Below are 14506 nucleotides of genomic sequence, written 5' to 3'. Positions count from 1 at the left end.
TACCAAGCCATGGCGCGGGGGTGCGAGTACCTGCTCGGGGGCGGGTGGCTCGGCGGCAGACCGGTGGGGGCTGCGGAGGTGGGCGACGGCGGGTGGCGAGCGTCGCTCGTCCAGCCTCCACGCCCCACACCCCATCAAGGGGGGCAGCAGTCCCGGGCGAGAAGGGTGGAGACTGGCCGGAAAGAGCCCGGTCGCCAGTGAGGCTCCTCCCTCTTCAGTTTGCCCTGGGGTACCATCCTCCACCCAAGGCCAAGAAGCCTTGTCATCAAAGTGGCAGATGGTGGGCCGGCGAGCACTGTGCCCTCTTGTGTTTTTGCTGCCCTGCATGCCAGGGGGCCAAGGGCTGGGGTGGGGGAGCACCCTCTGTGCATACGCCCCCCGGACCTTTCATCCCCAGGATCAGGCCTTAGAGTGCCCCTTACTTCGGCCAAGGCCACCCTGGAGCCCTGTTTTCCACAGGTGTCTCCAGGTCGTGCCTGCGTTCTGGCTCCTGCAGGTCCGGGCCGGCTCTGGGAGAAGAGGTGGGAGTTCTCAGTTCACGCCTTGCTGGGCGTCAGGGCTGTGGTGCCTCACCCCGTCTGGGCAAGGGATCGCAGTCCTGGCCAGCACTCAGCTTGCTGAGGACTCCTGTGTGTGAGAGAGGAGAGTGAAGTCCTGCCTTTGAAAGATAAACATCCAGCTAGCCCTGTGGGGTGGGTAGACGAGGGAGCAGGTCTGACGGTAGTGCCTTGCTGCCCAGAAGTCAGGCTAACAGGGAACCAAGGGTGCAGCTGATCTGTGTGCAGGTGTGTGTGTGCGCCTGAGTCAACACTGAGCGGTGTGAGTGTGTGGGATCGGGTGCTGCCGCGAAGTACAGCTTTAGAGCTGCTCTTGAAAAATCCTGTTCCAAACCCTGCAGGTGCCACTTAACCACTGTGTGAGATCAGGAAATTTGCCTAACCTCTCTGTGCCCCAATTCCCTGTACAATGGATCAGTGAGTGCCATCTAAATCCTGGATGTTACTGATGAATTAATTTATTTTTACAGTTACTGCCTGTTTCTGGCAAAAGACTGGTTTCTCTTAGTGGTGATAAAAAAGTTCCTTCCTATTACATTGACGTTTTAAAGGTCTATTTAAGGAAACATATTAAGTAAATAATAGTTCTGCTGGCTTAAAGATATGGCTCCAAATGGTGATGATAGGTCTCAGATGGCAGAGAAGTGGGAAACAGCTCACAGATAAAACCAGAAGCTCATTATTATGGCTTTCCGGATGACCTGGACAGAGAGCCTTGGGATACATCCAGCTCAGCCCCAATCTGGGCTCAGGCAGGGCTGCTGCTGCTGCTCCAAGGATTTCCAGTCATCCGCATGCCCAGTGGGTCCCAAATCTCATCTACACATGCATTCCAGACAGTCCCCCCACGCCCCCGCATTCTCTGTAAGGGGTCCCAGCCTCGGGGTCCTTAGGGCAGGAGTCTTGGTCTCCTGGGCTGCCACCTGGTGGCCAAAGTGGAGAACAACGTCCCAGCCTCTATGCCTGCGGAGAAAATTCCTGGAGACCTGATCCCTGGAGGCCCATGGGGGTGCCTCAGTGTGGGGTCTTGGGATGAGGGGGTTGAATATGCTTTGCCAGAGGCCCAGGGCCTCAGTTATCTTCCCTAAGAAGACGGCTTCTGCAGCCTCTGTCCTCTCAAAGGGGCTCACCTTTATTCATTTAGCAGATACTGAATTACCCACTCCGGAGGTTGAGGGGGGGTTCCAGGCGAGAGAACAAGATAGGCTCTTTGCCCTTATGGAATTTATATTATAGAATGGGGAGGGGATAGAAAACAGGAATAAATATGTAAGATCACGCCAGGTGGTAAATTGTGCAATAAAGAGAATAAAGCAGGATAAGGGGTGGGAATAACGTAGACTGCACATAGGGAGCGAGGGTGGTAGGGGCCGCCTCGGGGAGGATGTGACGCCTGAGCAGATGTGAGTCAGGTGAGGAGGAGCCACACAGGTATGTGGAGGAGGACATTTCCAGGCAGAGCACTAGCCCTTGCTGAGGCCCTGATGCGATGTGCCAGTTAACTATTAACTAACAATTTGCCCTAAAATTTAGCAGCTTAAAACAACCATTTAAATTTTGCTCCCAAGAAAGGCAATTATCATGATTTGACTCATTTGTGGAATTTAAGAAACAAAACAGAGGAACATAGGGAATGGGAGGGGAAAAATAAAGTAAGACAAAATCAGAGAGGGAAACAAACCATAATTAACTCTAGGAAACAAACCGAGCACTGCTGGAGGGGAGGTGGGTGGGGGTTGGGGTAACTGGGTGATGGGCGTTAAGGAAGGCACTTGATGTCATGAGCACTGGGTGTTATATGCAACTGATGAATGACTAAACTCTATCTCTGAAACTAATAATACACTATATGTTAATTGATTTCAAATAAAATAAAATTTAAAAAAAAATAAATTTTGCTCACCATTTTGTGGGTCAAAATTTGGGGAAGGGGCCGAATTCAATGGTTCTCACTCGGGGTCTCATTCTACTGCATCAGATGGCAGCTGGGACTGGCCTTCTGGAGGCTGGCTGGGGTTGGCCATCCCTGATGGCTCCCTCATGCGCCAGAGCTCAGCTGGGCGGTTGACCTCAGCACCTCCACCTGGCACGCCCCAGCCTGGGATCCCAGGGTACTTGGGCTGCTCCGCAGAGTCTCAGGCTTCCTTCTGTTGGTTACCGAATAACCACTAAGTTTGGCCCAGACTCAGGAGGCAAGACCATACCCCGGCATCACTTGGAGAAGCACCCAAGCAAGGATTTGCTGGCATGTTTGAAAACCACCGTGGTGTGAACAAGGAGCAGCAAGGAGGCTCTGGGGTCGACAAGAGTGGATGGAGAAGTCAGAGAGGCAGACAGGGAGTCCACATCCCCAGAGTATCCTGGGCCACACGTGGATTATTCTAAGCAATCTGCAGGTGTGTTGCTAATCGACTGGAGGTGGCTGGGAGAAGGTGGGGGACCAGGAGAGAGGCTGGGCGCTATCTCTGGGAGAGAAGATGGGCATGGACCAGGGTGGGGTGGTGTCAGGGTCCAGGGTATATTTTCATATTAGAGGGGTTGGGTCAGGGTGGTTCAGGGTAAGGTCCCCAGGGTGGCAGAGTGGATGGAGGAAAGGAGGGGAAGCTGGGACCAGGCTGATGGTTCAAGAGACAGAAGTCCTGCCTTGCTCAGGAAGCCAGCCGGATACTGCAGAGATTGGGGTCCACTATGGCCTGGACTGGGGGTGCCAGGCAGGCAGGGCTGGGCTATGTGGTGCTGGTCACCAAGCATTGTTAGGAGGAGAGGCTGGCTAGGACAGAAGCAGCCACTGGGGGCAACCAGAGGGGAAACTGAGGCAGGCACTTGCTGGCTAGAGAGAGGCCACATCAAGCACCAGGGAGGCACGTACTGAGCAAAACTGGGTTTGGCTGTAGTGCCTGCCTGCCTTTCTTTACTCTCTATTAGATTAAATTTTTTATTTATTTGGTTTGTCCATGGAGCAAAATTCAAAACCACCAGAGGCTTTTTCAATTGAGGTGAAATTTACATACCATCAAATTAATCATTTTAAAGTGTACAGTTCAGTGGCATTTAGTACATTGCCAATGTTGAAAGTGCCAGAGTTTTACAGTGAGGTCTCCTTCCCTCCCCCGTTCTTTGTAGTGTACACACACACACACACACTTTCTCTTTGTTTTCTGTACTACATACATTGCTCTGTTGCTTACTTTCTGATACTGGCAACAATTGGAAAACTAACAATACCTAGTAGATGTTTTTTCTGTGACAGGCACCAAGACCTTTACGTGTGTTCTAATTCCTTGGACGCATCCCATGAGGTAGGTACTATTACTACGTTCATTTTACAAATGAGGGAACCGAAGCACAGGAAGGCTGAGTAGCTTACCCCAAGGACACACAGCTAGTGAGTTGTACAGCCAGTCTGGCATAGGTAACATTCATGGCCGCCTCATCCTTTTACATAGCTTGTATGATGTTTTAAAATGAAGTTATTTATTTTGCAGTTCTTGTAGACTCAGGTTGTAGGAAACAACCCCGTGCGCCCCGTTCTCCCATTGGTAACATCTTGCAGAACTGCAGCACAGTATCACAACTAGGACGTTGGCGTGCATGAAATCCACCCATCTTGTTCGCCACGGTGTTTAAAACCATATTTTAATTGATTGCAAGCATTTCAAAATGAGATCTCACAAAAACTGATTTCTGGCTTGCCTTGAGCCATCAGATGAGGTCTGCCAGGGAGACTGCAAGAGTGGCCGGAGGGTGTATAGAGCCAGAGCCCTGAGTTCTGCGGGTTCTGATTCTAGCACCACCAGTGACCAGCTGTGTGGCCTCAGACAGTTCCCACCACCTCTCTCCACCTCAGTGTCCACATCCATAGAATGGGACAGTGAACTCCACAGGGCCAATGAGGGGACAAAGCGAACTGCATCACGTGATATGCTCCGAAGCGTCCGCACTTAGAAGATGTCTGTTGTTTTCCCCTTGCCTCGTGCGATACTGCACTGGGTGCTTACACAACCCATCTGTGCCTCCCGCAGCCTGAGTGGTGAATTACCACCCACTTATGTAGATTGGGACACGGCCCAAGGCCACGGGGCCGGTCAGGAGCTGAGCTGGAATAACACCCAGGTGTGTTGCTTTCCCAGGACCACCAGGATTCTACTGCGGTCACTTCCTGGCTGTGTGAGACTTGGGCCTCAGTTTCCCCATCCGTAGCACAGGACTGATTAGGAGCACTTTCTTGCAAAGTTGTTAATGAAATTGAGGATGAGAGCCATCTCCAGGTGGGCTCTTCACAGCTTTGGGAAGGGGATGAAGCAGTGTGTACCTCATTGGGAGTCAAGGAAGGTACACCTGCTGCTGGGGGGGCTTCTGCCATGCCCCCCCACAGGTGGCAGGGAGGAGGGGCACAAGGAGCACTGCCGGCCTTCTGCGCAGACCCTGCCTTCTGTGCCAACTTCAGTATCACGTGGCTCCCCATCATCAAGATGCAAACCCAATGTTACCCGCCTGGGGTAAGACCGCGAAAGCAAACCCCAACATGAGAGCCCCACCAGCTCTCCAAAGCTTGTCCCAGAAAACACAACCCCTCAAGGCCAACCCCGCACTAACAGGAAAAACAGACCCCTATGTAGTCTCCCCTGCATGAAGCCTGCCTCTGCCCAGAGCACCGCCCTCACCTCAGGTCAACACTGCAGGCAGCCAGGCTAGGGGCCAATGACCCAATGACCTACACATGGCTCCTTCTGCAGACCCTGGGCCCAATGAGGGGCTGGAGGAGGTGGCTGTGGCGCGGGAGGTCCCCGCCCAGCTGGACCATGACTGCCAGGTCTCTGCCCGGCCTCCCCACAGAGCTGGCCTCCGTTTCAGTCTCAGCCAGACATGTCCAGCCTCCAGGCACTATGCTCCGGCCTGCCGCTGCGGCCACTGCCAGAGAACCGGGGCCGCTGGGCTGGGGTGCCGCACGCACCGGTCAGGACCCCTGGCCTCAGCCCCGCTGAGGAGCAGGTAAGAAGTCGGACCCCAGGGGCGCCTGGGTGGCACAGCGGTTGGGCGTCTGCCTTCGGCTCAGGGCGTGATCCCGGCGTTATGGGATCGAGCCCCACATCAGGCTCCTCCACTGTGAGCCTGCTTCTTCCTCTCCCACTCCCCCTGCTTGTGTTCCCTCTCTCGCTGGCTATCTCTATCCTGTCAAATAAATAAATAAAATCTTAAAAAAAAAAAAAAAAAAAAAAGAAGTCGGACCCCATTCTCGCTGGGCCTTTTGCTGTCTGGGTGCCCTCTAGGCGGTCTGGGTGGGCATTTCCTATCCCTGCTGTTTCTTCGGGAGCTGCAGCTTCTCAACTCAACCTGCCACCCCTGCCGCCCGGAGCTCCCGAGGGGGCGTCGATGGGACAGAGGGATCCAGCGTGTTCCACACTCGGCCCACCTACTTCCTCACTCTCTCCCCAACGGCCATCCTTGGGTGCAAGGTTAGGTACCCAGTGCCGATGAGGATCCTGAGGCTCAAGGTCACTCAGCGAGGAAGCAGGGGCTCTGGCTGCCTCCAGTCGGAGGAGTGAAGCCGGGGCGAAGTGCCCCAAAGCACAGCAGCGCGGTGTACCCTCCTGCCCAGACACGCACACGACTGTGAACCTACGACATCAGCCCTGGTTTTCTCCTGTGTCCCTCCGCCCAAATCTTGCAGTGAGTCTGCGGCAGCAAGGCTAGTGGGGGCGCGAAGGCGCTGGTGAGAACTGGACAGAAGCCGGGTGTCCCCATCGTGGCCCACAGCCCCGAGAGCCGGCCGGCGACGGCCCGGGACTGGGGGCGCTCCAGCCAGCACCCCAGCTGACCGTCTGGGAGCGCACTTGTCTCCCTCGTAAGCTGGGGGGTTAATTACACCACGCGGTAGTGGAGGCCCGATGAAATGAAGTAAGTGGCACGGTTATATCAACAGTATTCTCCTTTTCCTTTACTCAGAATTACTAGAGAATTTCAGGAACAGTGTTTGGGGGGGGTAATAGAAAATGTAAGTAAGCACAAACAGTAAAAAAGGAATCGCACAGCCCACCCCAGATAAAGACTGCTGCGCTTCAGCGGCTGCCCCTAAACTTTCCACCCGGCGCTGCTCACAAAGTGGGGGCGGGGAGCTGGGGGATATGCGGGGCGCTGGGGGGGGTGGGGGCGGGGCTGGGCGGAGCGGGAGCAGGAGAAGGGTGGGGGCAGGTGTCTGGGGTGAGGGGTATTGCTGGGGGCGGGGCTGGGCGGAGCGGAGGCAGGGAAGGGTGGGGCGGGGTGCTGGGGGTGAGGGTATTGCTGGGGCGGGGCTGGGCGGAGGGGAGCAGGGGAAGGGTGGGGGCGAGGTGCTGGGGGTGGGGGTATTGCTGGGGGCGGGAGCTGGGCGGAGCGGAGGCAGGGAAGGGTGGGGCGGGGTGCTGGGGGTGAGGGGTATTGCTGGGGCGGGGCTGGGCGGAGCGGAGGCAGGGAAGGGTGGGGGCGGGGTGCTGGGGGTGAGGGGTATTGCTGGGGGCGGGGCTGGGCGGAGCGGAGGCAGGGGAAGGGTGGGGGCGGGGTGCTGGGGGTAAGGGAGGTATTGCTGGGGGCGGGGCTGGGCGGAGCGGAGGCAGGGGAAGGGTGGGGGCGGGGTGCTGGGGGGTGAGGGGTATTGCTGGGGGCGGGGCAGTGGGGAGCGGAGGCAGGGGAAGGGTGGGGGGCGGGGTGCTGGGGGTGAGGGGTATTGCTGGGGGCGGGGCGCTGGGTCGGGGCTGGGCGGAGCGGAGGCAGGAGAAGGGTGGGGGCGAGGTGCTGGGGGGAGGGGTATTGCTGGGGGCGGGGCGCTGGGGCGGGGCTGGGCGGAGCGGGGGCAGGAGAAGGTGGGGAGGAGGTGCTGGGGGTTAGGGGTATTGTGGGGGCGGGGCGCTGGGGCGGGAGCTGGAGCGGGGGCAGGAAGGTGGGGGAGAGGTGCTGGAGGGGCTTGTTGGGGAGGTGGGCCTGGGGCGGGCATGAGCGGAGGCAGGAGGGCGTGGGGAGGTGCTGGGGCGGGGGTATTGCTGGGGCGGGGGATGGGGGTGGGGCTGGCGGGGCAGGAGAAGGGTGGGGGAGAGGTGCTGGGGGAGGGGGTATTGCTGGGGGCGGGGGCGCTGGGCGGCAGCGGAGCGGAGGCAGGAGGCAGGGTGGGGGAGAGGTGCTGGGGGTGAGGGGGCATTGCTGGGGGCGGGGCGCTGGGGCGGGGCTGGGCGGAGCGGAGGCAGGAGAAGGGTGGGGGCGAGGTGCTGGGGGTGAGGGGTATTGCTGGGGGCGGGGCTGGGCGGAGCGGAGGGGGGAAGGGTGGGGGCGAGGTGCTGGGGGTGAGGGGCATTGCTGGGGGTGGGGGCGGAGCTGGGCGGAGCAGGAGCAGGAGAACGGTGGGGCGAGGTGCTGGGGGTGAGGGGCATTGCTGGGGGCGGGGCGCTGGGGCGGGGCTGGGCGGAGCGGAGGCAGGGGAAGGGTGGGGGCGGGGCGCTGGGGGGTGAGGGGTATTGCTGGGGGCGGGGCGCTGGGGCGGGGCTGGGCGGAGCGGAGGCAGGGGAAGGGTGGGGGCGGGGCGCTGGGGGTGAGGGGTATTGCTGGGGGCGGGCGCTGGGGCGGGGCTGGGCGGAGCGGAGGCAGGAAGGGTGGGGGGGGGCGCTGGGGTGAGGGGTTGCTGGGGGCGGGGCGCTGGGGCGGCAGTGGAGCGGGAGGCAGGGGAAGGGGGGGGCAGGGCGCTGGTTGCTCTGCCCCAGCTCAACTACGTCAAGGTAGTCATTAAAGATTCCTCCCCTGGGTCACCTCCCCGCTGGGCACCAAGGCCTGACTTTTGACCTTGAGGGCCTGGAGGATTCTGCCAGCTGCCCATCTCAGGTGATACTTTTATGGCTGTGTGATGGCCTCTTGTCCTGGGAGAAGGGCACTGGGGAGCTGAGGAGCTGGGTCACCTCAGCTTGCTCCCTGCGTATGTCGCCATTTGCTTGAAGGACACAAAAACCCCTGGAGTAGGGGCTACTTGCAGGTCTGGGAGTTTGGGCTGTTGAAGCCCCTAAACCTTCCCTGGGGTGTCAGGGCCAGCCAGCCTTCAGCTGTATGTATGTTGACCTCTGCCTGACCCTCCTTTCTGCTAGTACTTGGTCTTTGACCCCAGTTCCTGACACAAAGATCCTAAATTCTTTGGAATTTCGGGTGATAGGAGCCTCAGCGCAAAGGAAGCCACTGTGGGTGGGCTCCTAGATGGAGGCTGGTCACCAAAAGACCATTCCATGCTTAGAAACTTGGAACTTTGGGCCCCACCCCCACTCTCTAGAGAGATGAGTTAATAATCCATCATGACTTGTGCTGAAGCCTCCATAAAAATCCCTTAACCAGAGGGTTCAGAGAGCTGGGTTGCTGAGCCCACGGAAGTGCTGGGGCAGGTGTGGTGCCCAAGGGCATGGAAACTCCACGCCTTCCCCGACCTTGCCTTGTGTACCTCTTTGTCTGGTTGGCCATCTGTATCCTTTCTCGTGTGCTTTATTATATTAAACCGGTAGACATGTTTCTCTGAGTTCTGTGAGCTGCTCTAGCAAATTAGGAACCCAGCGAAGGAGGGTGTGGGAGCCCTGATCCGTAGCTGGTTGGTCAGAAGCACAGGTGCAAGCCTGGGATGTGCGCCCGGGCATCTGAGGTGGGAGCGGCAGTCTTGGGGACGCAGAGTGTTAGCGCCGGTGCGAGCTGACTCCAGGTAGATGGTGTCAGACCTGAACTGAATCTTGGCGCCCCGCTGGTGTGGAGAATTGGTCATGTGGGAAATCCCTCAAACCAGTCCCAGGAGGGTCCATGGGAGAACACTCCCTTAGAGGAGAAGCGAGAGTCTTCTCCTTGCCAGTCCCACACCCAGTGACTTCATCAGCACCTCGCTTTATACTTTTCCTTCAGCTTGTTTTTCGATTTTTAAAAATTTAAACATGTTTCTTTGGTTATTGACGTAAACTTTCCAGGTACTTCTATAAGATAAGGAAGTCAAGTATTGTAATCGTGAAGTTCCCACTTCTCCTCCTGAGTCACCGTGGCCATTTTTTGGGACATATCCTTCCACATTCTACGTACATACAAAATGTGTATGTGTCCTTTTTAAGAATATAGACGCATTCTATACACGTCAGTTTTTAGGTGTTCATTATCGGTGAGTTTCGAGTCGTCCGTTCTTGTAACTGCTGCGCAGTATTTCATTACTGGGTGTGCTTCACTCTTTGTTCTTCTTTAAGGTAGATTTCTCTGTGTAAATATAGAGTATGGTCTGGTTATAATTTTAGTCAGTGTATTCTCAGCACAAACACAGGACAGCTATAGTGCCGAGGGAAATTCTCGTCACCTAACAGGAGCAGTTGCTCTACTAGAAATGTCTCTAGTACTCCTCCTGGTGCCTATGCAATCGCGCTTCGTGACCCTTTCCCCAAATCCTGCCCCACCTGCAGGGGCTGTTCTGACACTCAGATACGAAGACCTGAAGACCTCCCACCTGTGTCCATCTCCCCAGCACTAATAACACTATCTTGAGCTTCTTAAGAGTGGAACTCTGTTGGGTTCATTCCTGGGTCTTGGGTGACACCAGTGCGTGTTTGTTGAATGAAAAGGCAAGAGTCTGTGCTAAGTGCCCCAACCAAATCCTACAAGAGTTTAGTAGGCAGGAGAAACCTAGGAGGGCCTCTTGGAGGAGGTGGTCTTGGCAACACGAGCAAGGTTCTTAGATGGGAAATCCAAGAAGGAAGACCATTTGGAGACAAAGGAGGCAGTGAGTGAAAATGCAGAGATGGGTCTGTCCAAGCGTATCGTGGGGTGAAGGAGGCCCTGTGTAGGTCCAAGCTGGCTGTGGAGCTTGGAGAGTCAGGCCCAGCCAAATTTTTGAGGACCCTGAAAGCCAAGAGCAGTGTGGACTTTATCAGATAAGTAATGGGGAGCCCCTGAGGGTTTCTGGGTAGGGGCATGACCTGCTGCTTAACAGTACTCCCCCACAGAGAGTATAAAGTTTTCTACAGATTTCCTACAAGGGCAGGGGGTGGGCAAGAGGCCCAACTAGAAGAAAGAATGGTAGCATGGAGGGCCATGAGTGTGGGGAAATGATTATTTTGATGGCTGGCATTCCCACGGTACATATATGTGCCAGACCCTGTTGAGTTGGTTGCCAAGACAGCCCTATGGCGGCGTGTGCTGTTATTGTGCTCATTTTCCAGAAGAGGAGACTGACGCTTCGGGGGTGAAGCGTGCATGTGCCTCATAGCCACCCCTCTGGGATAGACTGAGATCTGAAGGGCTGGAGCACTGTAGCCGCAGCCTCTGCAGAGGCCGCCCACCCCTGCTAGCAAGGGCCTGAGCCACAATTTAGACCCAGGAGGTCTGGCTCCAGTTCGGGCCAGAGCTGGCCTAATGAAGCCTGACGACGGGGGCGAGGACTGGGGTGATTCAAACAGGACCATGCCAGGTGGATCATGGCCGTCAGTTCTGACAGAAGAGTGACAAACACTTAACAGGTGGGCGAGTTTGGTCCACCGGCACACTGCCAGGTTAGAACAGGAAGGAAGTGCTAAGCCGAATTCTCTCCCTCTCTCCCTCTCTCCCTCTGCGCGCTCTCTCTTTCTCTCTCTCTCTCTCTCTCTCTCTCTCACGCACCTGTTCTGTGAGCTAAACAAAGTCACAGGCTGGTACTCCTTTAGGATCAGCCACCACCTAGAAAGATTCGCTTATGCAGAAGTAACGCTGCTCCCAAGACAGGATTCTGTCACCATCTATTACTTTCCTAGGGCTCTGCTGTAATAAATCTGCACAAATGGAGTGACTTCACAACAGCACCAATGTGTCCTCCTACAGTTGCGTGTGTCAGAAATCTGAAATGGGTCTCTGTGGGCCACACGCAGAGCAAGCAACACTAACGCGTGTGCAAGGATATTGAGATCGTGCTGGTTCTTTTGCTCCTCATTGAGTCTCGTGATTCCCATTTTGGGGCACAAATATTACACACATGAGATGGTCTGGTTTATGTTACATGTCTCAAAAGTTTGTAATATATTTTCAGCAGCATTAAATATAATGTGTAAATATCGAGTGAAAAAATATGCAGCAGGGCTGCATTCTTCTGAAGGCTCCAGGGGTGGGGGTGGATCTCTTTCCTTGCCTTTTCTAGCTTCTAGAGGCTGTCTGTTTGTTTTGGTTCGTGGCCTCATCCTGTCTTCCATCTTCAAAGCCAGCTGCATAGCCATTCAAATCTCTTTTTCTGACTCAGATCCTCCTGCCTCCCTCTTGCAGGGACTCTGGTCTCGGGCTGAGCTGGGTAATTCAGGATAATCTCCCATCTTCAAATCCCTAATCACATCTGCAAAAATCACATCTCTTTTGCCTTTGTACTTTAACATATTCACAGATTCCGGGAAATAGAATGCAGACATCTTTGGGGGCCATTTTTCTGCCCACCACACCATCAGGCATCCAGAATTCTCCAACCTGATGACTGAACCTGGGACATTTTATGAATTAATCCTCTGGCCCTAAGGGAACAGGCCACTGAGTTTGTTAGATTTGTTGGCCTATAAGGCCAGGTGGGAGTGAAGGGTTGTCTAGAATATTCTTTCCAATTTATGTGTCTTGAATACATCTGATTTCATCAATAAGAATCCTCTTAGAACATGCATTATATGAATAGTGGGCCATAATTTCACCAAAGCTAATCCACCTCTGACCTTCTTTTTTAAAAGATTTTATTTATTTATTTGAAAGAGAAGGAGAGAGAGAGAGAGAGAGAGAGAGAGAGAGAGAGAGGGGAGCACTCAGAGCAGGGCGAGGGCAGAGGGAGAGGAGAAGCAGTCTCCCTCCTGAGCCACGGAACCCCCAGTGGGGCTCGATCCCAGGACCCTGGGATCATGACCTGAGCCGAAGGCAGATGCTTAACCGACTGAGCCCCCAGGTGCCCTGACCTCTGACATTTTCCATGCTGCATAGCAGACCCTCCGGTGTAGACTGAGATTTGGAGAACTGAAGTGCTTGTAGTCGCACCCTGTGATTAGCATGCCAGCTGACCACCTAGAGTCTGAGTTGCCAAGCGGGTGCCTGCTGGCTCTCCCTGTGGGTGTTGTGACATCTTAAAATAACCCGAAGACCTCTACAACAAGGAAGCTACAAAGCCGGGTTGAGGGAAGCAAGAAATACCCGTTAGGTTCTGGTTTAGGGGTCTTTAAAAGGAGCAGGTAGTAGAGGCACTGTGTGCTGGACAGTGTGCATTATCTCATCTAATCCTTCCAACGTCACAGGTGAGTAGACCACGCCAAGAGATGAGGAGACTGAGGCAGGGTGCCCAGCCCGAGTGCACACAGTAGCTGGCAGAGCCAGGGGCAGGCTCAGCTGTCCCCTGCTTCTCAGGGGCTGCCAGCCCTGTCGCCCCACCCAGCCTTTCCTCGCTGAGGCCTCCTCTGCTGCGGTTCCCAGGGTCCACAGGGGCACCTGGGCTCCCCGTAGGCCTGCCTCAGGCCTGTGGCGATCGTGGGTAGACACATCCTGTCTGAGCCATTTTCTCGTCTTAATGCTGAGAGCTGCTCCCAGTCGGAGACTTGAAATATTGAATCCAGGCCGGTAAACAGATATTTACTGCATGTCTGTTGGATAACCGTAGACATAGGGGATAAAGTTATCAAACAAAAATATAATAGAAGACAATGTTCCTGAATTAAGTAAAAACATGAACTTGTTGATAAAAAGATACAGTTATCCTGGAAAGAAAAAATGAAAATTTGATGTAGAATAGTTGACATTAAGACATGTCTAGACTAAATTAGTGAATTTCAGGGATAAAGAAATATCAGTGGTCATAAGATGGAAATCTTCTACAAGGGAAATATGGCACCAGAGCTTTTTGTGATGCATTTAGGATTCGGGAACTTGCCAGAATCCCCTTTACATTACGTGCATACATGCATTCTTCCTTCAGAACAGGCTGAATCTCGTACAGCCTTTAAAGACATTTCAGAAGAATGGCTCGAGTCCTTTCTATCAACTGATACATTTTAAAAATCATAGAATTTGACAAGGTTGAGTCAGGACCTCAGTAAGATTGAGTTGAGGCCCGGAGTGAAGCCGGCCCTGCTGTGAGGACAGCGGGTTCCACTGTGCTGCACCCTCTTAACAGGTTGTGAAATCTGCATAGGGAGTTGCAATCAATATTTATTAGACAATGGGATAAAGAAGCTGGAACAGCATAGAACACATTAGGAGCTGTGTAGTTAGGTCAAGTCTTATGTAGATTGTGTGTGTGTGTATGTTATGTATTGCTTTTGAAACTTTTCTTTAAATGCTCAGTTTCACTTGGCAAGTGCTTATGAGGCTCTCCACCAGCCAGAAAACAGCAACCGTCTTTGCGTTGTGGTGTGACATCACAGAAAGCAGTCGAAAGCGGCGAGTGCACAGATGTGAATGTCACAGGCACAGGGAGAGGGGACAGGCCGGGCCTTGAGGGGACCGCAGCCCTGACTTCTAATGCGTGCCTTGGCCACACCTGCTCTTGAATGGCCTATCCAACAGGGTTATGCAGTACGTCCCTTTAGTGGGCTTCTCCCACTCAACAGCGGGTTCGGAGCGGCCACCCGGCTGCTCAGCCGCTCACCGTGGATGGCTTATCTCGTTGCTGTCCTGTAGTGGTTCCCAGATGGGGTCCCCAGGCCAGCCTGTGAGGCAGCACCTGGGAACTGGTCAGGGGCACAGATCAGAGCTGCACCAGACCTTCTGGATGTTCCGACCTCTGCTGGAGTTGGAGACCCTCCCGCTGCAGCATATTCCTAGCCACTGTCTCTGAGGGAGAAACTCCTATTTCTCATCAGTTGTTTTTCAAGGGAGAAGGGATGGTGCATGTTTGTTCCAGCTATGAAAATTAATGCCCTTAGCTGGGGTTTCTTTATAGCCTCTTCTTGCCATCTTGCTGCCTCCTGAATTACCCATCTCCTTTCTTCCTCCTA

At 54.7% G+C, this 14506-nt stretch overlaps 1 protein-coding gene across 1 annotated transcript in view; it reads left to right on the top strand.

Moving 5' to 3' along the window:
• The first annotated feature begins 5423 nt into the window (after window positions 1-5423).
• UROC1 (urocanate hydratase 1) overlaps window positions 5424-14506 on the top strand; it is a 48080-nt gene continuing 38997 nt past the window's right edge. The window contains exon 1 of the mRNA XM_008697801.2: window positions 5424-5549. Coding sequence (XP_008696023.1) covers window positions 5424-5549 — 126 coding nt within the window. The remainder of the gene's footprint in view (window positions 5550-14506) is intronic.

The sequence above is a fragment of the Ursus maritimus genome, unplaced genomic scaffold, assembly GCF_017311325.1.
Source record: "Ursus maritimus isolate PB19 unplaced genomic scaffold, ASM1731132v1 scaffold_14, whole genome shotgun sequence".
In the NCBI taxonomy this organism is placed as follows: domain Eukaryota; kingdom Metazoa; phylum Chordata; class Mammalia; order Carnivora; family Ursidae; genus Ursus; species Ursus maritimus.
The sequence above is the reverse complement of the archived record's forward strand: the minus strand, read 5'-3'. Positions and strand labels throughout refer to the sequence as shown.